The following is a 24074-nucleotide window of genomic DNA, read 5'->3' on the forward strand; positions in this document are numbered from 1 at the left end:
AAAAGTTATTCCAAGGATAGTTCTTGAACATTTCATTTCAAAAACATTGAACTTTCTGACCTGCCAGCATAGTTTATGTTTCACTTGCATATACCACAATAGAAAATATCAATGCATTTTAAGGTTTTAACATCAGAGGCATTGATATGTATCCTTCATGCTGCATATATTTTTTTCTATAAATGTCCAAATACAGAAGTTCCTAGTTTTTCTGCTAATATTAGATGAGGATTCTGGAACTATCGAGCCAAGAAACACGGAATCTATTTTATTTTTTTTTCAACCGTTTCGTTTTTGGCCTATTGAGATATTCATATTATCTATAGCGCAACAAAATATTTTGCATTTGCTAGAGTTTACTTTCATTCTTGATTTCATGTAATTTATCTAAGACAGCAGAAATTGGTACTAGTGCACTTGTTGATCCGTGCTGAAATAATAACGTTATTATTTAAAAAGCCATTCTTAACATGGGAGGGAGGGTGTTTTGTACCTATTCCATACTTTAACCTTACAATTGAATAAAAAAACATATCATAAAACTTTAATTAAACTTGGAAATACGATTTAAAATATAGCACAGATCAGCAAGTGCACTAGCACCCAGAAATTAGTATGATGTCCTCAGCATGCTAAATATTAGTACAGAGCTCATTGCTAAGCACTAATGTTAATTGCAGACTTGCCAAATCCAGTATATGAGAAATAGATATGGAGCATATTGGAACGTTTACTCTAGTGAATAATAAGGAATGAATTAATTGAAATCATCAAAATAGAGATTTCTAGATAGAGAACACATTCTACACATCTCCAGATAGTATTTCAAAAACCAAATCTACTACGCAATTAGATTGTCTGATATGGCAATATATTTTTCTTTAACAAATTACATAATCTAGTTAAAATACTTCCAATGTATAATAATTTCAAGAATAAATTTGTTGAATTCAGAAATAATATATAATAAAATATTTAGGAAATTTGATCTGAATATTTATATTATTGTGAGATTTTGTGTTCCTTTTCAAGTTGACATGAGATTAAAATAAGAAATGCTTAAAAAGGCAAAGTAATTATCAATAACAAAATCCTATGGAAATTACATGGTACTTTTTGCATCAGTCCATATAATTTCTTAACATATAATTGCTTTTCTCAATATCTCTAAATAGATTAAACATATGTCTTTGTTATGTTATTTATCTAAAATTTTAACAATTAAATTATTTTTAAAACAATAAATAATCTGCCTTCTTACCACTCAAATAAATAAAACGAATATCATTTTTTTAATCTATTTATTTCAAATTTTACTTTTTCGTCGATGAGATAACATAATTGATTTTGAAACAATTTATTTTCAAATAGGTAAAGTCAGAATTGTGTACTTTTGCGATGTCAGATATATCACTAATCACCATCTTTGTGATCTCATGTTTTAAATGTGTATGGCAGGTGATAACCTACGTACAAATATGAGATGTCTTGATTGTTTTAATAATCATATGCAATACATTTGTGAGATAGTGTACATTTTCAAAGCAATAAGCCTAAAATAAAAATGTAGATTCACTTATTGTTGAGTTTATTATTATTATTATTATTATTATTTGGCGAATAATCTTTTGAAAATACTCTTACAAGATCCCACTAGTTCCTTATTTTCTGATTCTTAATAGGTGATTATTTTGAGAACTTGGATTTTTTTCTTCATGTATTTCCCTTGAGAGGGAAAAATAAGGCCTGCCAGCAAATTAAATTAAAACGATTTCTTTTTATTTTGATTTTACATTTTTAAACCGACCCATTTAAAAAAATAACTAAAATGTATTTTTGCAAGTTTATTTTTTTTAAATCAATTACAGAGTGGAGCTTTAATCTTCGGTTTTCTTGATTTAATCATTTGATGGACGATCATTTGATTTATTAGTTTTGATTCTCTTCAGTTTTGAGAAACCAATTTTAGAAATTTTGTTTTGTATTATTTTGAATCTATTTATTCAGACTACTATTCTCATCTTAAATATTATTCTCACAACACTTTGGCCGATTTAACCTCAGATTTTAATCAGGCACATCTTGTTGAACTCTTAAATCTATACACAATTTCGAACTGAACACGTTATTTAATCTGTATGGATTGATTGTGCTTGTTCAATCAGCCTATAGATATTTTTAGTTATCTTAGTTTTATTTTTAATATCGCCTGTAGTGAGTATTGAACCTTCAATGTCCAGAAAACTGTCACATTATATATGCGTTTTGGGGGAGTAAAAGGAGAAGCTAAGATGTTTAAGTTTGCTGTCTTTAATCTTGTACTTAACATTCTCAGAATACATCTTTGTAGTTAAGACTTTTTTTTATTTTTTGATATTTAATCTGAGAAAGCATAAGTACTTCTTAATGGAAAAATTTTGGTTGTATCAAATACTCATAGTGGGCAAAAGTAGCAATTAACTATAGCAACTATAAAACTTCCACAGTAGTCAACCAAGGCTTAGAACCATTAAATTCTTCACTTTGTCTTTCTCTACAAGAGCAACATAACGTTTTGGTTTTTGTCAGTGTTACACACTTGTGTTTCAATAAAAAATTCTTACTGGTCACAGTGAATTGTTTTAATGATAAATAATAATTTTCAATTATGTTTAATAAATTTATGTTTCTTATAAATTCAACAATTTATTCTTAATAGTTCAAATAATTAGGCATATTTGAGCCACATAACTTGGCAGAATTTTAATTTTACTTTTTAAAATATTTTAACAAAGTTTTATACTTTTGCTATATTTGTTTTCATTTATACTCAACGAACGATTTATTAGAAAGAAAAAGGCCGCAATTCTGATATAAATAAATTGTTGTGAACAATTTGCTTAAAAAAGACTTTCTCCAAATTTATTTTTTACTTTATGTACAGGTTTCAAAAATTAGAAACACAAATTAAGCTCGATTATTGCTTTATTGAAATTCAAATACCCTAATATTTTTTCATTTAATGAAGTTACAAATACAACTGAATTTAAAGAATGAATTCTTTCCATACAAAAAAAGTGCTTAAAACAACAAAATTGTCTGTGGAAACATTGATTATGCATAAATATACCAAAAAAAATGAAAAAAAATGAATAAGGCACAAGCATTTATGTAAATTAAATAACATCTATTGTGAGAAATTATGTAAGTGTCTGCCTCTCTGGGCGTCTGCTGTGCCATCTTCTAATTCTTAGGCATGCGTGATTCACGTGTGAACGTGATTTCATGTTATGCCCCCCCCCCTGCTTCGTATTTAAAGCAGCAGAATACTGCATAGGGGGCGTGTTTTGATTTTTTTAGGCATTAGCATTCGGAGAAGTTGGATGCACATTAGTGCCTCCAGACCTTAGAGGTCGCAACAGGGCAACCTGTTGCAACTTTCTCCCTGTCACAAGCCCAGCACAAGGAAAATTTGCCACATTTTGCAACAAGTTGTCGTCGGTAATTTCTATACCGGATTGAATTAATTTCTGTGATGGCGTCTTCCTGGGATGAATGCCTGCCAGCGCGTATCTCTTTCCTGGAAGGACCCTGAATATCGAGTTAAACAGCCTGCAGGTTCGGAGAGAACCTTCTGTGACTTCTTACAGGGATTCGTTGGATTGTCCTTTTTAATTGTCATCGTGAAAATTTGATACTATGAAGTTAAACACGCGTTCAAAACTCGGACTTTGGGATAATTTTTTATGTGCACCTGCGAGTCGTTTTCAATGCGCAATTTAAAATGAAATACTGTTGTGTTGGAAAAAGAATCGTCGTTTTTAAATGAAGGAGTTCTTTTATAAAAGGCCAATTTGAGTCGAATTCGTTTTAGAAAAAAGTCGTTTTAAAGGAGCTTTATACGATTCGGGCGACTTGTATGTATTTAAAATTGGTCATTTTAAACGTGGACTCTGCAGTGATTCCGTTGTCCTTTGAGAAAAGAAAAAAAAGCAGTCGCTTATAAACGAGTTATTTATGAATCTACGATTCGAGTCGAACGCTTTTGTTTAAGGAAAAAAATATCATCGCTTTTAAAAGAACTTAGAATGCAATTTGGTCGACCTGTATGTAGGAAGTCGTCGTTTTTTAAGGAGAAATTTAAAATTAAATTCGGTGTGCTTAGGCGGGGAGGATATCTTGCATCGGCTGGTAAGCAAGACTAGCAGGGGATATCTTGCGTCGGCTGGTAAACGAGACTAGTGGGGAGATATCTTGTGTCGGCTGGTAAACGAGACTAGCGGGGGGATATCTTGCATCGGCTGGTAAGCAAGACTAGCGGGGGGATATCTTGCATCGGCTGGTGAGCAACACTAGTGGGGGATATCTTGCGTCGGCTGGTAAACGAAACTAGCGGGGAGATATCTTGTGTCGGCTGGTAAGCGAGACTAGCGGGGGTTTAAATGTGAGGTGATCTTTAAAGCATTTTCTTAGGGGCTTGTATTCTGGAAAAAAGGAAAAGGAAATATATTCCAAGACTCCTTTTTCTTTTTTGTGTCTTGAGACAGGAATGTGTAAGAAATTATGTAAGCGTCTGCCTCTCTGGGCGTCTGCTGTGCCATCTTCTAATTCTTAGGCCTGCTTGATTCACATGTGAACGTGATTTCACGTTATTCCCCATGCTTCATATTTAAAGCAGCAGAATACCGCATAGAGGGCGTGTTTTTCTTTTGTTAAGCATTGGTGTTGGAGAGGTTGGACGCACATTAGTGCTTCCAGACTTTAGAGGTCACAACAGGGCAACCTGTTGCAACTTTCTTCCTGTCACAAGCCCAGTACAAGAAAAATTCTCCACACTATAAGCACTAATGTCAATGTATGTATGAAAAAAAAAATGAATTTACTAAAGAACGTCTTAAAACAATTTAGAATAAGTGTCAGTTTTGCTTTTGTTTTACTGAACAAAGTAGTGTGGGGTCAGGCATACTGACAATATTTCACATCATGCATATTTATAATCAATCATTGCATGTTTCATTGCACATATAATTTGCAATAAGATTTTCAAAGATCAAAAATTAGTAAATGAGACTTTCAAGATATATATCTGCAGCTAAATAAACAGGCTGGTGTTTGTCCATGACGGTATTTGAGGTTCATGCACTCTATCTATGATACAGGCTCTCGTACTAATATAACCCTATCTGCCGATATCGGTTCTCTCATTAATAGACTACTTTTGTAAACAAAAGCTGTTAATTTTTATTAATAAAATTTCAGAATTATCTAATTTTAATCCAACTTTTAACGTTTATTCAATAAATTATATATTTTATAATACAGAATTTTAAGTTTAACATAAGAGCTATTTTCAAAATGGTGGAATTTTGGAGCAATTTAAGTTTCAGCTATATTAACATAGCTAGTAGTATTGTTGTTTTGAATATTGTTACAGCTTAAAGTAATTCAATGCTTGTCACAAGGAAAGAAAAAAAAAATACAAACGTTTTCTATACATGATGAAACAAAGTTGATTTAAAATGAAAAAAAAAATCAATATTTATTTAAAAATAAAATTTCAGTTTGTATTAGCTTCTTAGAAATTCCAATTCAAATTTAGTCAGTGCTTGCCGCGAGGAAAAAATATAAACCCGACTGGTATAAGAGGATACAAAATAAAACTAAAGAGTCCTCGATATCACTACTGAAATCGTCCGAGGCTCCTTAGCCGTCCTTGTCCTGCACAGGTTGGGAAGTTTAGAGGAAGATATCATCGGCTATGGTTTCTGTAGAAGAATGAAGTGTCTATTAGTATTGTGACTGTAAAGGATTGGCAGAGAACTGAGAAGAACAATTAGAATTTACTCATCACCACCAGAATGCACTGTGATCATTTGCATTACATTAAGTCTCTTTTTATTGGCACCAAACCTAACAAACCATTCAAATATAAAATTAACTGCTCCTGTAGTACAGCACATGATTGAGTGTGAATGAGTTGCCATTGACTTTATCTTATATTAAACAGACAACCTAGCTTTGATCTTAAATGATTGTGATATAATTTCATGAGGAGGTTTTTATCAGCACAACTATTTAGAACATAATCATTTTATATCCGTTAATCAGAATTGAATATCGGTTACAACTGCAAAATGGGCGCAATCATTGCCGTTCAGCTAATTAAGACATTCATTCTCTCATTAATAGATTTTGTTTTATATTCGAAAATAATTTGTGCAAATTGTTGCCAGTTTAGGTTTCATTATGTTCTGCTCGTATGAATCGAATTCATTTATAGATATTGAATTACTTCATACTCTTAGCATAGATTAATAATTTGTTCTGTGTAAATATATCTGTAAGAAAGTTTATTTTGGGTCATAAGGTGTTAAAATCAAAGACTGAATGTAAAAACTCTAATAAAAAATGTAATTAACTGATAGAAATGTGAATTTAATGATTTTTTAATCAAATAGAAGAAAATCATGACTTTGTTGTTCTAAGGCTGAGGTATAATTCTCTTCAGTCCTATGACGTTCATCCTCCCAGGCTTTTCCTTCTTTTTAAGAAGGGATTAGTTTATTTTTAATCGCCTGAGGCGCCCCTACTGGAAAATGCAGATGGGGCTGCTTAAGCATTTTCTGTAGGCTGGAGTGTGATTATCCTGGTGCACTGTTTATACAAAACTACATCTAATCTTATGTCTAATCTGGCAGAGAGGTAAATAATCTATCTATATCTGTATATCTATAAAAATGAGGTCTGTTTGTCTGTCTGTGTACATTTTCCTTCACAATAACTCTGTTAATTTTCAGTCTACAGACTCGAAATTTGATATACAGGGTACTGAGATTTGGGAAAATCTATGTGATCGGTTTTCGGCCAGAAATTTAGCTGTTAAGGGGTCAAAGTTCAACGATTTGACCTTTGAGAACTCTACCAAACTCCTCCGACAATTTTGGGTATAAACAATTGAAATTTTAGATATAGGTTCCTTGGACATGGATCTAACTTAATAACTTGATTTGAGCCCAAAACAATAAATGTTAAGAGGTCATAATAGGAGTCAAAGTTTTTAAAAATTTGACCTCTGCGATCTCTACCAAATTACTTGGATAATTTCTGGTCTAAACATGTGAAATTTTACATAAAGGGTATTCAGAGATAGGGAAAGCTTTTTAATCGGTTTGGGTCGAAAAGTTTTTAGTTACCAATATATAAATGTATGTACGTATGTATGTTTGCATGTTTGCCTAAAACTTTTGACAGAGGCGGCAGATTTTTACAAGATCAGTATCATTTTGAAGTTCGATCTTTCAGACGAAAAATATCTAAAAATTGGCTAAATCATTAATATCTTCACCTTCAATTGGGTACTTTTCTACAAGGGGTGTCGCTTTTTTCGCTGATATTTCCGAAAGTCATCGACTCCTTTCGATTGTCTAGCCTTAATTTAAGCCTACATCACTTCTGGTTTGCTGGTGGTCGGAACAGCAAAAACGTCAGTTTTTTCATGTTCTTTTCCTCCTTTGCGGTATGGGTTCGAGCCTGCCTTCCTACTACCATTTTTTTTTTTTTTTTTTTTGCTCAACATACACCTTCAAACACCCGGGCAACGCCGGGGTGAAATGCTGGTATATCTAGAAAAGTGAACGTGTTTGTGTGTCTGTCTGTCTGTGTATATTTCTCTATGCAATAACTCTGTCAATTTTTAGTCTACAGACTCGAAATTTGATATACAGGATACTGAGATTTGGGAAAATCTTTGTGATCCGTTTTCGGCCAGAAATTTGGCTGTTAAAGGGTCAAAGTGAAAAAATTTGACCTTTGAGAACTCTACCAAATTCCTCCAACAATTTTGTGTCTAAACACTTGAAATTTTAGATATAGGTTCCTTGGACATGGATCTAACTTAATAACTGGATTTGAGCCCAAAACAATAAATTTTAAGAGGTCATTATAGCGGTCAAAGTTTAAAAAAATTTTACCTCTGCGGTCTCTACCAAATTACTCAAACAATTTCTGGTCTAACCATTTGAAATTTTACATTAAGGGTATTCAGAGATAGGGCAAGCTTTTTAATCGGTTTGGATCAAAAATTTGAGTTACCAATATATAAATGTATGTATCTATGTATGTATGTTTGCATAAACTTTCGACAGAGGCGGCGGATTTTTACAAGATCAGTATCATTTTGAAGTTTGACTATTCAGATGACAAATATCGAAAAATTGGCTAAAAACATTTATATCTTCATCTTCAACTAGGCACTTTTCTACAAGGGGTGTCACTTTTTCGCCGATATTTTCGAAAATCATCCTCTCCTTTCGATTGTCTAGCCTTAATTTAAACCTACGTCACTTCTGGATTGGCAGTGGTTGTAACAGCAAAGACATCAGGTTTTTTTCCTGTTCTTTTCCTCCTTTGCGGTACGGGTTCGAGTCTGCCTTCCTACTACCACTTTTTTTTGTTTTTTTGCTCAACATACATCTCCAAATACCCGGGCAACGCCGGGCAACCATGCTAGTATATAATAAATAAAAAAAGTAAAATTATTGTTATTACTGTTTACACAAAGACATAAATCGATTGCAATTAAAGCAGGCTTGCCCAAAATCTGCCCATAGAACGACTTTTAGTTTCGTGCTTATGTAACTGTGAAGTTTTATTTAAACTTCATAGTTATAATATTCTTAATGTTATTGTTGATATGGAAAAGTTTCCTTACACCAAATCTGTTGCAATTCTAGTCAGTAGGCTTGGAGCCTATAGGTGTTTATCTCTAAATCTATAAAAGTGAACGTGTCTGTGTATCTGTGTATCTGTATACATTTCCATACACAATAACTCTGTCAATTTTAAGTCTACAGACTCGAAATTTGATATACAGGATACTGAGATTTGGGAAAATCTTTGTGATCGGTTTTCAGGCAGAAATTTTGCTGTTAAGGGGTCAAGGTTAAAAAATTTGACCTTTAAGAACTCTACCAAACTCCTCCGACAATTTTGGGTCTAAACACTTGAAATTTTAGATATAGGTTCCTTGGGTAGGGATCTAATTTAATAACTGGATTTGAGCTCAAAAGAATAAATTTAAAGGGGCCATAATAGGGGTCAAAGTTTAAAAAACTGACCACCTTTTTTTTTTTTTGTTTTTGCTCAACATATACATCCAAACACCCGGTCAACGCCGGGCTGAACTGCTAGTAATTATTATTTGCTCATCAGGAGATTTCATCTGTGGTCATCTTTAAAGTCTGAGTGACAACAAATTTCCCCAGATTTTCTGCATTATCTGCCTCTTTCATAACTGTTACGAATTGGTGATCTCGCTTTTCACTTCATACATGACCATTCAACCATAGGCTGAGTCAAAAACACATAATGTAAATAACAATAGTTCACCCCAGAAAAAAAATCGTCAGATACAAGTTTTGTTCTTAAGATTTTACTTTGTATCAAAATTATTTTTGTCACTTTATCATTTCATGAGTTTCCCATTTCTGTATGAAATACACTTCAACTGAAATGGACAATTTTATCATAAAACCATTTTTGGTACTGCTTTGCACAGAAAATCATTATCTTTTCAGCCAAGTCATACTTCAAGAAAATAAGATGACTTGACATTTTATTGATGTAACTGCTTAGGAATAGATGAAAGCTGACATTGAAATCATTTTGCTCGCGGCTTTTTAGAGATTTAATATAGATATTACAGCCATGTGAAAATAGTCGTTAATGTGGGAGATCATCTTTGAGTTCCGATCTTTAATACATACTAGTAGATTTGCCAGATTATCGAATATATTGGACATAACTATTAATACTTAGGAAAGGAAGGATTTTGTACCATGAAAATAGTGTTCTTTTTTTTTTTTTTTACCCAGTGATCACCACTTATCAAGGCCCGGAAGCCACTCAGGGATAAGGGTTATTGCAAGTACATTACGTTAGTGTGGAGATTTGATGAAGTGTTTAATTGTTCATACAGACATTCTTGATGTGTGATAATGTTAATCGAAATCTGCAAATTGAAACTCATGTAATCTTTTCTGTGTACTTAAGTTTTTCAGAATGTACTTATTGAAACATCATCCCAACAATGCCAAACAGTTTTGGGCTAAAGAATAACTAAATGTCATGACTTGTTAGAAGCACTGAAACAATAGACTAATATAGGTTTGAATGCCTTGTCAATGCATATTTTAAAATAAAATATAACTCATCTAAATATCTCATTTAACTATAAACTATTAATAGTTTAACATTAAATGATTATTAACTATTTAAATACACTTCAACTTAAATGGACAATTTTATCATAAAATCATTTTTAGTACTGCTTTGCTCGGAAATATTTAAATATTTAATAATGTGTAGTTAGATGAAATATTTCTGTATAGTAATGTAGTGAAGTGAAAGCTGTTTTCCTGTTCAGCTAAATCAACTAATTCTTTACTCCATAGACAAATCAATTCACTAGTCACCTCTCTATTTCCTATTTCCTCCTCAGAAGTATAATATGCAACTACATTTATTTGGTATAAGCTAATGAACGTTTTCATTATTTTTTATGAATAGATGACATATTTTTACACGGCTATGATGCTTGTACTAGTTCCTTGTGTAATGATATTTTCAGATCGTTTTTAAGAACTAATTTCCAGATTTTTTTCTAGTTTCGTCTCTGAGTTGTCATTATTGAAGTCTCTGATCATAATATAACACCTTCTGTTATACAAGGCTTCTTTTCATATTTGTAGTGAATGAAAACTCGACTCTTCCTCCTCCTCCAAGTTTTTAGTATATTTATCAATGATATTTCGAAATAAATCTATATAATTATAAAACTCAAATGACCTTGTAACGATGTATGTAACCCACTTTCCAGTTTACGACATTCGGTTGCGCATGCGCGCATAGACATTAACCCATAACAACGTAAACAAATAAACACAAATCGCTTCTTTTGCAGATTTTGACCTGTGCACTGAAATATTAACAATATCATTTCGAAATTATTATTTAACATGGGAAGAGTGGGGTTTAAAATTACTTAAACGTAATACAGAAATGAATGATGTAAAAAAAAAAACCCAGAAAATTTGAATTTAACTATAATAAGTATTATGGTATCTGTTCAGTGCACATTTACCTATAAGTATGGCCAACCACTTATAATTCAGTAACTGTACATTTTCTTTTTTTAAATAATCAATTATAATAAACAGAACGACTCCTAGAAATCTATATTCTTTTTCATTTTAATATACTTTCATAGAAATGTTTCTGTTATGTCAAAAAAAAAACTATTTTTTTTTACGTCACAAGTGTCACACTCACAGACGAATGCCATAGCTAATATAACATACTGACCCAACGGGTCGCGGGAAGTCTAGTCTCTTGATGAAATACATATGATTCAAGATCAAGACGTTTGTTTATCATTTTCCTCTCTACTATATATTTTTTTTTTCTTTCGTTTAATTTCAATTAGATCTTAGACATCATTTCTTGTAGCTAACACTTGATTTCTTTATGAGATAAATAGGTATTTGAGTATTTATTTAAAATTCTTTCTCTACTTTCTATGCCTTACATAAGTAAAACATTAAAGAACAATACGTTTCCTCTCCTCAATGGACCACTTAACTATATTATAGTTTTTTTCTTGTGGTCTTTGTTTGATCTGACCGTATTTCAGGACAAGAATTTATTCAGTCTGCTGGAGTATCTAACTTAGTGTTATTACATATGGTAGCATTATTAGAAAAATGTTCACCATTCCTTCTGTGAGACAATGTATAGTCATTCTAGAGAAATCTTTATGGTGCCTATGAATATTTAGTCAGTATTTACTTGTAGTCAGGATGTCTTGACAACTCTCTGTACAGCAAGAATTAAGACACTCTAAGATTGTGTCTACAGGGTGGAACAATATATTTGTTGCACTAAAAAACAACAACACTACAGCTTTATTTTAAAACTGTTATTAAAAAAATCGATGCAGGTAACTTGATTATGTAGTACGGCTAACATCTATTCAATGTAATCGCCTTCAGCCTCAATTACCACCTCAAAAGGATCTGGAACTGGGAACATGTCTTTTCCACAAGTGCCAGTGGGAGCTCAGTGAGTACTCGGCAGATGGCGGCGATCGGTCTGACTTTGGTGTTGTGGGAGGTCATGTTTGTGATGTTTTTGACGTATGATCAAACGAAGTAGTCCAGAGAGTATCCCTGTGGACGGTGTCAAATGCTTTGGTCAGATCCACAAACACTTGATCCCACGGTAGTGGTCACAAACATTCTTCTGTCCCTTTCCTTTAAACAGGGTCACTAAAACAGCATCAATCGAATCCTGTGGAACAAGCGCACCTTCCCAGATTTCCTCAACAAAGCCAAGAACAGCATTAGCAATATTCACACCTCCAGTCTTAAAAAATTCCACCAGAACACCATCCAAACTAGGTGCCTTGCGACCACTGACTTGTACAATAGCCAACTGCACCTCCACCAGACTAGGCAAACGATCCATTCTGAATATGATATCACATTGAGGTAAGCTATCATTATAGATATCTATTGACCTCTGTTGTGAATCTGTTGTGTGAAAGAGGAACACAAAGTTTCATGATGCGGTCACAGATTCTGGATGGAAATTCAATAGTATCAACCAAGGATGTTTTAATCACAAAACCGACTCCACCATTTCTACGGATACCCTTTGGTTTACTAATCCAGAAGAGTGTAGCCTGATGATACCTTTGTCATTTGATTTTCTCTTGAGAGACAGGTTTCTAATAGAGCAACAATATCAAGTCTCCGTAGCTCTGCAGTGACAAGCGCTGCCTTGTGCTCTAGACGGTTGGATGATCTTTTATGAAGATGAGTGCATACATTCCAACAGCATAAATTGAATTTTACTCCTTTTTGGAGATACATTTTTGTTTTCTTCCTGCTTACATGAACCACCGTTAGCTACAGGAGACTAACCAGTGATAGTATGACAGACAATTTTTGGTGCACCTTTTCTAGCACTTTCCCAAGACTCTGGATGAGCAGTGCTCTCCCTGAATAGGGCTGCCCAGTCACAGGAACCTCCACCGGAGTTGGCCTCTGTCATGTGAAGGCACAACAACGATGTTAAGATAGGGTTCCTGTCACCTCTGTGCAGATTTGTGACTGTGTACCTCCGACTGATCAAGTCTGTACATGTTGCCACTCCTCCATCGCCATAGGACTTGCAATAGAAATGAATGACAGATAGAGATAAGATATGAAAAGATAAGAGATAAAAAAAGATCTCAAGTAACACTTGTACATCATTGTATTAAAGTGACAAGTGCTTGTACAACACGATTGCAACTCTCTAAGTTTTCGCAACAATAACTCAGTGACAAGCCATTGCAAGATGACTGGTAATTGCTTTGACTGCAGATTTTTCATAAGAGTTGCCTTCTCCTAGAAGGATTGCCTACATTACCGCTTGCAGGAGCTCCTTCTACCCCACTAATGTCATTTACCCATGACTGGGACTTAGGTAGCTGGGCACCAGAGCATGGCCCACACACCGGTGGGTCATGAATGCCACAGTCAACAGGGCCTAAGTTCCTCTGCAGGTTTCTGTCAGGGTTACCTCACCCTTAACCTTTGGTTCAAAACCCTTATCCCACAAGGTAGTGGGGGTCCAGTTTTCTGGCACTGAATACTTACCATTCACCAGAGTCCCATTAGCATAGCAGAACTCACGGTGTGCACGTGGGGATGATTAGACTGGGAGAAGCTACATATGATGCTAGAGCATCTGCATGCTTTTAACACACGCCTGTACCAGTCCTTGAGCTATATGCACACACACACACACACACACACACACACACACACACATAGATATATATGTAAAGTTAGTGGGAAATAACCCCAGCAGATTGCTCAATTATTAAGAAAAAATACAATGTAAGAGCATAATATCTATAATACATACATTATATATATAAGAAATATATAATATTCGGCATAATCACATTGACACACTAGTTTCTGTCAAATTACCAAAGTTAAACAACGTTGAGCCTAGTCAGTACTAAAATGGGTATTCCAGGTGCTGAGTGTGTTCTACGTTTATTTCTGCATTGTTTCCAATCAATCTTGAGGGTCTTGATGACATTGAACTCATGCAGTGTCAATTCAGGGGAAGTTTGGTTGAGGATTGCATAACCCTTGCTTTACAATTACACGCACAGCTACTATAACAGGGGTGTCCATTGTCTCTTGAGACTGAACAAAGGCATCAATCGATATATATGAGAAAAATATGTTTGTACATCTACCTTCTATTTTTCATTAATCGACCTTTTCAAGGTAAAAGCTTAATGTTTGGTAACATATAAAAACAGACAATATTAGGCTAAATCCCAGTGACAAAGATTTTATTCATTTTACTGTTATTTTTTTTTCCAATTCAGTTGAATTCAATTCAATTGGAAAGAAAATGAACAGTAATATGAATAAAGTCTAGATCACTTGAATCCAGTCTAATATTGTATATATATATATATATATATATATATATATATATATATATATATATATATATATATATATATATATATATATATATCGACACTGAAATCCACAGATGAATTCAGAAGACATCTGTAGCTTTTGGAAGGGTGGAGAATAGTGTGGTCTGACTGTGGCATCACAGACAAGACAATGATCTGCGTTTTCAAGACCTGTGTGCTAACCACACTGTTGTCTTCACCGGAGACATAGACGTTGCATCAAAGGCACATTAAATGGCTTGGATGATTTCACCAAAAATGCTTAAGACGTATCTTGACTATCAAGTGTCAGGCACAAGTACATGACACTGAGGTCCTTTTGAGGGCATGTTGCTCTAGTGTTGAGACCCTTGTAATCAGATCTCACATGCGTTGGGTGGGCCACCTGGTTCGAATGAAAGATTGTAGGCTGCCAAAACAAATTTTTTATGGGGAGCTGAAAAATGGCAAGCACCCTTGTCATAAGCATAGAAAGAGGTTCAAGGACTGTACAAAGAACAATTTAAAAGTCCTGCAAATCAGCATCAACACGTGGGAAGAACTTACTCTGCAAAGGCCGAAGTGGCAAAAGCTTGTATGTGAAAGTTGTGATGCTCTAGAGAAAAGAAAGCAGGTCCACGTCAATCTGAAGCGAGAGCTTCACAAAGGTTTAATTGATGACACACAGAGCTGGAAATGCGACACTTGTAAATGAGTGCTTTTGTCAAAAACTGGCTATGTCAACCACCTTAAGTCTCACAAAACTCTTGTTCAGGTCAACTTTGCACCTATTAGTCTGAACCAAACGATCTGTTTAATATGCAGCAAAGTTTTCAAGTCTACTGCTGGTTTGAGAAATGATTGTTGATATAATTACTTTTCAACCTCCAGAGAAAGTCAACTCAATGAAAATTACTCAGTTTGTATGTCACATCTGCTTCAGGATGTACAAATCTGTGGCGGGAGTGCAAAGTCATCTGAGATGACACAGACAACGAGATGGGGAGAACTTAATGTGCCGGCGATCATCTGGAAAAATGCAGCAATCATATATATATATATAATATATATATATATATATATATATATATATATATATATATATATATATATATATATATATATATAATGTGTGTGTGTGTGTGTAATTAAATAAATTAGAGGTTTAAACAAGAGTCGTTCAAATATTTAACAGGCGATTCTTATCTAGCAAAACTGTCTAGTAAACTTCTACTTATTTTAATTCATATAGAGTTTTCATATTTCAATTTTATACTTGTATATATGACGGACATTTTTATCTGAATAATTTTTGAAGCTATATTTTTTTCAGGAATTTGTCTAAAATTATATATATATACTTAGAATAATGAAATGAAATAGATTTATTCAATTATATTCTTTGTTTTCAAACAATAAAAAATTCTGTATTTGAAGATTAGCTTTTTAAAATCATAAAATTTAAATGCATAAATTTTGATATATATGTATTTGCTTCAGTACTTACCTTAAGAGTGCTCACTATTTTAATAGTGCTTTGTATTGGTATGAAACTATACTTATCGCAAGCAAGTTAAGACAAAATTTGTTTTTCTCAGTCAGCACTCATCCGGCTCAATATCCGGCTGAGCACACATATTCGTTTCTGCATAGCTTGCTTGCCATGAATATGTTTTCATACAATAATATGTGTATGTTTGTTTTAATATTTTATGCAGCCTTAACTTGTTACTAAATATATTTTCAGGACCTCATGATTGAGACTTTGAACCAACGTATTGCTCGAATGGAGGGGAAGGTCAACTCTGATGATATGGATAAGTTTAAACAAAAAATTGAAGTTTTGAGCCAACAGTTGGATGAAAAGAACATAAATCATAAAATGCTTGAAATACAACTGAACAAATTACAAGTAAGAATTTAATTTATCGTATCTTTTTATAAATGCAACAAACTCATCTTCAAAAAAAAAAAAATGATATACAAATATTGGAAATTATTTTATGAAATATAATTTATAATGTATATGCTTATTCGCTGTTTAATCCTTTACGTCTTTTTAGGGATTTCCTTCTTATTGTGAAATAGTGAAAAGTCTAAATTTGATTTTAATTGAGAAAATACATAAAAGTAGATTTTATTCAGTCAAAATGTTCCTCACATCAAAAAATACACATTCAAATGTAATAATAACATTTGGTCTTTGATATTGAACTTAGTTCAAACTGTTGTTTACTTTAATGCAACTTCTAGTTCAATTATTGTCTCAATCATTCGTCTCTTCTCACTACTTAAAATTCGACCATTATGTTATTGCCGTTCATATTGTGACATTCAGTGCTCACAATGACAACCCATATAACAAACAAGATCCATAGAATTTTAGTGGTACATACATAAATTATTCCTGAAACACAAAACAAAATTTTTTTTTTTTTTACTTTAGAATAAACAGTAAAAAAATTATTTACAGGATTGATTTTCTGTCAGTTGAATTTAAAAGGTCAACTCATTATTTAATTTCGCACCTCCTTTACAAATGTGTGGCATGAGAAATTATTATCTAATTATAATTCAGTAATATTATGTAAATATGTTCTTATTTTAAATAAAACATCCTCCTTCTTCTGAAGAAATAAGTCTTGATAGTGTTAAAAAGCTGAAATTCCAAAACGAAAAAAAGGCAAATGCTAATATAAAATTGGATTAAATTAGAATGAGTAAAAATCAGAAGTGAGAAACTTAATCTGTGAAATTGTCTTATGAATGACAAGCGAAGTAATTGACAGTGTCACTAATCAGCTTTCATAGTGTTCAACATTCGTATGTAGAAACAGTATCTCATAAATTCAGAATTTCATTTAAAATGGGAAAGGTTTTCAGATTTTAGAATTAAAAAAATGTTTTAAATTATAAATTCTACATTTTCAGCTAAGATATTATTCAATTTTTAAAATTCACGCTTAAACTACTTAGTAATCTAATTAAAAACTGAATTTAAAAGCGTGTAAAACCCATACATCTTTATTTTTCATCAATTAAATTTTTAGAGGGGAAAAAATTCTATTTCTCTTAAAATAAATGAAAGTATTTAACTGATTTACATTGGTAAGGTAATATATATATATATATATATATATATATATATATATATATATATGATATTTTTAAGCTATATTTTTTAGATCAAAATAATTAGACTACAAAACATGTTTACTAGCGTTTCTTTGTTAATCATTAATGAACAGTTATTGAAAATTGTCTTAAAATCTTACGCTGATCTGATTTTGTAATCGAATTAGAAAAAAGTGAATGTAAGCAATTACGTATTCTATTCTGAAATGTAGTGGTAGCAATATTTTAACACACACATTCTCTGGTCCTATGCAATAACCCTCTCTTTCATAGAAATAAGACTTCTTTTAATCATATTTTGAATGATGAAAAGTTTATAAGATTAACTTTTATACACATATTTTAGCATTTTATTCTGACACACATATATCAACAATAGAATGCTAGATTTCAATGACCTTTTCTTCATTTACCTTTTAAAAATGCATACAGCTTGATGGTCCCTTTCCTTTACAGATGAACAGTGAAATGTGTGATTCTTCAGAAGTCTGAAAATTGTGTCTAGAAAAATGTAAAACACAGTTCCAAAATAGAATTATTGTGCAATCAAAACGATTTTCTTAAAGCATCATTTTGGGGTTGTATGAATTTTTGATTAGCTAGCCTTAGTGAGGTCAAAACTCTGAATAAATCCAAGAATATGTGATACGGGTTCATTTTTTTATGCCTAATTTAATTACTCTATTTATGATCATTTTGACAAGAAAATGTTGCATTTCGCGAATGTAGAGACTGCTGCATTCATTATATGATATAGATGCCGGCTCGTGCAGTATTAGTAGTGCTAGTGTTTTTGTATTTCTTTAAGAGATTTTTGATAGTTTGAAAAGTGTACTGAATGATCTTACGTTATTGTGTGTTCATTTTGCATGTTTAGAGTGTAAGTAGAAAAAAACAAACTTTTTATGGCGGGACATTTAACATATACATTTTGTTTTATACACACACACACACACACACACACACACATAATTATTTCAGGTTGAGAATATCTAAAGGTAAAAAACAATGATTTTAACAAGGTAAATAAATAAATAGAGCGAGGTATACTTTTTTATTTATATTAAAATAAATATTTGTTTGATATTCATGACAATATTTCCGTCAATAGATATGGATAACTAAAAACCTCGTCAGGGGATACCAGTTGTTTCTTTTAAAAAGTAAAGTTAAGGATGTGATCTGTTAAAAGAAAGGACTGGTGTATCCTCTTACAAGTTATTCATAACTATTGACCGAAACATTGTCATGATTATGTAGTGATATTAATAAAATTTTATTTAAATATTAACAAAAAAGTATGTGTGTGTAATGGATGCAGTAGTGAATAAAGAGCCTGGAAGCCGATAGACTCAAACAGGACATTTTCCAGTTGACACGATCGATTGACTGCCAACGCATATGTAAACAAACATACACAACCTAAGTTGTTTTATTCGTTGATTTTAAATATTAAACGATTTAAAAAAATGTGGATGCAATATGTTGAATTTATTGAAAGTTTTGTTTAAAAAAGAAGCCCCCGCCCACCCGAAAAAAAAAAAAAAAAAAACAACGAATAAAACAAACAATTCAGGTTGTGTATGCTTGTTTACAAATGACACATGGTCGTGCATTGGCCGTCAACCGGTGGTGTCAACTGAAAAGTGTTCCCTTTGAGTCACCCAACTTTTAGGGTCCTTATTCCATATTTCGTCTATATATATATTAGTGGCTTGGCAAGGCCACAAGGGGGACAACAGAAGCAGCAAAATTTGAGCTGGCCTACGAGGACACTATATATACAAATGTAGGCAAATTTAGGTATATTTTATTAGTTTGAAAATATAGATTCTTTTTTATCAGTTGTTATAATATTTTAACCATAGAATCTATCTATATATCTATAAAAGTGACAGTGTCTGTCTGTGTATCTATGTATGTACATTTCCCTACGCAATAACTCTGTGAATTTTAAGTCTACAGACTCGAAATTTGATATACAGGGTACTGAGATTTGGGAAAATCGATGTGATCGGTTTTCGGCCAGAAATTAGCCGATTAAGGGGTCAAAGTTCAACGATTTGACCTTTGAGAACTCTACCAAACTCCTCCGACAATTTTGGGTCTAAACACTTGAAATTTTAGATATAGGTTCCTTGGACCTGGATCTAACTTAATAACTTGATTCGAGCCCAAAATAATGAATGTTAAGGGGTCATAATAGGGATCAAAGTTTAAAAAAATTGACAGGTTTTTTTTGTTTTTTTTTGCTCAACATACACCTCCAAACACCCGGGCAACGCCGGCTGAAATGCTAGTAGTATTATAATCTTCAAAATGCCTGCAAATTTTCATGTGGTTTCGTCCAATAGAAATGAAAATATGAACATTTCAATATCAAATTTGGCCATGAATGTGTAGCTATTAATCGAGCCAGAGATGTGTCGTGTCGCGGGGTTCGAATCGTTCGACTGGTAGTAATCGTGACACCCTGCACTGAAGAATCCCGAAAGGATGAAACACTAGTGTCTGTAGGTATTTAATTATTATAGTAAAAAAATAATTATGACAGCCCCTTTAAGAAATTCGTTTCTTATCGTTGAGCACTTTCAGTTGAATTAAAAGTCGGTCAATTTAGCTCTTATGCGTAGATCATCGTATAACGATTTGATCACTGTCTGTCTGATGTAATGAACATTTAAATTAAAATGTTTAAAATTCAACGCTATTTCACACGGTTAATAGTAGCCGAATGGATACGGCCTCCGCTAATCGAGCCAGAGATGTGTCGTGTCGCGGGGTTCGAATCGTTCGACTGGTAGTAATCGTGACACCCTGCACTGAAGAATCCCGAAAGGATGAAACACTAGTGTCTGTAGGTATTTAATTATTATAGTAAAAAAATAATTATATATAGTAATTGTCTGTATTTTTGAGATGAGGTGTTTTATTATTATTACGGGGGTACCGTGTTCGGACTCCAGCTAGGCTTTGGGACATAGTTGCTGATTCTCTGTTTTGAATGTTACTTTTTCACTGCCTTGGTTCAGGATTGAACTCAGCACCTATGGGTAACTGTAAACTTTGATACAACGTCTAGGACCACTCGGCCATATGTCACTAGAACAATTCTTAGTTGGTTTTTGTTAATGTTAAACCTATGTTGTTATTCAAGATTTTCTCTCTCTATCAGAGGTGTCCAAATTGCATTCAGCTCTATGCTTGGTTTGCTCAGTAGGTTGTTATGTCCGAGCATGTGAGCTGTTTCTTTAAGTTTTCTCACTTTCCAGTGGGTCTCTCTGTTTATTATTTTTACTTCATCCCATAGGGGGCGATGGTCCCCGCTCTCCATCCAGACATGGTTGGCTATACCTGATTTTTCCGTCTCCCCTTTAATTACCGCTTTTCGGTGTTCTTCCACCCTTACTTCCAGGGGGTGGCATGTTTCACCCTTGTAAACGTTTCTGCAACTGCATGGGATGGAGTATTTTTTTTTTTTTTTTTTTTACAAAGGCATCACCACATTATCAAGGCCCAGAGGCCACTCAAGGATAAGGGTTAAAGAGTGTACAGTAGAAATTGGTCAATATAGTAATCATTAGTAATGAAAATTTGGTAAATTTAATAACTTATATGGAACGGCTCATCAAGAACTTATTTACTTTAGACTTGAACACAACCATATTGTAGTCAGCCGGAAAGCAGGAAAACGGAAGACAATTCGACAGGCGTGCAGTTCTAAGAAAGAAGCTTTGTTCATGGAATCTACGTTTAGGTTTAGGCACAGATAAAGAGTGGGGGAAATTATTGATAGTGTTTACAGCTAGACGAGTGTTTCTTGTGAAAGTTTGGCGAGGGGGGATCATGGATTGAAGCTCAGTTGAACACTTTCCATGAAAATAACGATACATCAGAGACAAACTCGCAACATCTCTTCTGTATATGCAGTTTTTGGTCATGTTCTCCTCTATGCGGGGCTTCACTCATACCAGGTGTCGTCTCGCTCTTGAATACCGTCCTGATGCTGTAGGGGGCACATATTCTCTGAATCTTTTCGAAGATGCCTCGTATGTATGGTAGGCAGACCGTTGGAGGTTTTTGGGTTTCATTCTCCTCTCATACTATTAACACATCTGGTGGATAGTATGCTATAGGGGTAGTTGTTACGACGGAGGGTATTCTTCAACCTGACCATTTCTTGGTGGTATGTAATGGTGTCGCTACTTATTGTCTCTGCTCGATGTTGTAAGCAGTGTGCAATTCCATGTTTGATACTGTATGGGTGATGGGAGTTGAAGTTTAGGTATTGTCCGGTGAAGGTAGGCTTGCGATATACAAATGTCTTAAACCCATGCTCTGTGAGTGATATGAGTATATCAAGGAAGGCCAGTTGGTTATCTTTTTCTTTCTCCATTGTGAACTGTATCGATGGTCTTATTGAGTTCACATGGTCTAGGAGAGCCTGGATGTCTTCCTGATGGGGCCAGAGTATGAAGGTGTCATCAACGTATCTTAGCCACATGGTTGGCTTTAAGAGAGCTGAACCTAAGGCCATGTCTTCAAAGTATTCCATGTATATGTTCGCCATCACTGGTGATAATGGCAAGCCCATAGCTAGTCCCTCCTCTTGTCGATATAGGTCAGTACTCATTCTGAAGTAGGTTGTTTCTATGCAGAATGTCAGCATTTCTATTAAGTTTGGCAATGGTACACATGTGCGTTCTTCTATGGAGAGGTCTGCAGCTAGTTTGTCTTGAATTACTGCTAGTGCCTCACTAGTTGGGACTTTAGTGAACAGGCTAACCACATCTAGGCTTACCATTTGGTTTGTACTGAGGGGTGCTTCCTTGATCAGTTTCGTGAAGTGGGCAGAATTCTTTACACGTGTTGCTGACTTGCCTGCTAATGGGTTTATTATATCAGTGATGGCGAACATATACATGGAAGATGCGGAAGATTTGCACAAAGTTTGTCCCAATACATCAGTCTGTAACTTCATCCTTGTCATAGACTATTTGACTAAGATGGACATTAAGACAGTTTCTCATCCTCCTTATAGTCCAGACCTTCCTCCCTGTGACTTTTGCTTATCTCTTTAACTCAAGGAAAACCTTAGAGCCTGTCGTTATGAGACAGTTGAGAAGATGAAAGAGGCTGTGACAAGGTTCATTGACACACTCACTAAAGAGGACTTCCCAAGAGCTTTCCAGAAGTTGTTGGAATGGTACACTAAGGGAACTAGAGTTTCATGCATAAGAGATGTGTGTACTATATGCCCATATGCTCATGTGTACACATGCGCACATGAAAAAGTCTGGAAGCTTATTGAAGTTAGATATATGTAGATCATATTCTGCAATATGAAAAGAAAATGCTTAATGATGATATATAGTTTGTGATTTAACAAAATAATATCGATCACTTCTGATTTTTAACAGAATATTGTCAAAGTGAACACACAATCGAATCTTTTAAGGATTGTAATCTTTTGTGAATGTAGAAAATCCACCAGAACTGATGGATAAAGGAATTCTTGCTGATTTTGATGACTTTTAATTTCCCTAAAAGTTAGCGAAATCAAATCAAATTCTTCTATGATGGAACATAGAAATCACAAATTATTTTTTTTACAATTTTTGCATAATTAGAAGCAAAGACCTATAGAACTAAAATAAAACAAATTGCAGGTGTTTGCACCTGCTTAAAATCATAATTTTCAAAATTATAAACAATAAATAAGTTTGCAAACATTTTAGGTCAGTATAACTATACATCATTCATTAACTAATTACAGAATTGCTCTGTGTAGCCCCTCCCAATGACTGCAATTGATTAGCCGATTATCTAAAACCAATCAGAGGCCTAACCAGGGTGATTGTTATGACGATAGCCATTAGTTGGCATCCTCCATTAGCTGACCAATCAGGAACAATCAGGCCAATTAATAGAGGATACCCAAAGCGAAAAATCGAGTTGGTTCGTTTTTTTGTCGCCGCTTAAAGAACCAAATCCGTTGCCACTGCATTCTTCATCATTGATGCTGCCTAATTGCATTTAAGATTTTCTAAGAAAACTTTATTCCGCCAGTCAACCAAAATCACTTTCATTCCGTGGGGTTTGTTGAAGATTGTGTTAATAAACGTTGTTATTGTTTATAACAAGTGCTTTCTGACATTTTCTTTTGATTGCTTGGCAACTTTTCTTCCCTCCAGCAACAAATTCAATGTTTGTCGACTGGGCCGCACTCATCTCTTCTTTCTACAGATCTTAAAGCAATGTGGGCGTGGAAGGAAACAGAAAGACCAGTCAAAACATGTGATAATCACAAAACCATCGACCAACTCGGTTTCGTGAAGATACTGTACCACAACTTTATTAAATGAAATTTAAAAGTCGACTGCATATTAAGCAAAATTTTACAGTATCCGTTTAGTGTGGATCAAATGAT

General features: G+C 33.8%; 1 protein-coding gene across 2 annotated transcripts in view; it reads left to right on the top strand.

The window, feature by feature from the left end:
- LOC145287850 (coiled-coil domain-containing protein 39-like) overlaps positions 1–24074 on the top strand; it is a 2493216-nt gene that overhangs the window by 717442 nt on the left and 1751700 nt on the right. For both annotated transcript variants that reach the window (XM_080135726.1, XM_080135725.1), the window contains exon 11: positions 16257–16421. In XM_080135726.1, coding sequence (XP_079991852.1) covers positions 16257–16421 — 165 coding nt within the window. The remainder of the gene's footprint in view (positions 1–16256; positions 16422–24074) is intronic.

Source organism: Euprymna scolopes, chromosome 11, assembly GCF_053919585.1.
Source record: "Euprymna scolopes isolate OS-2025 chromosome 11, ASM5391958v1, whole genome shotgun sequence".
In the NCBI taxonomy this organism is placed as follows: Eukaryota; Metazoa; Mollusca; class Cephalopoda; order Sepiida; family Sepiolidae; genus Euprymna; species Euprymna scolopes.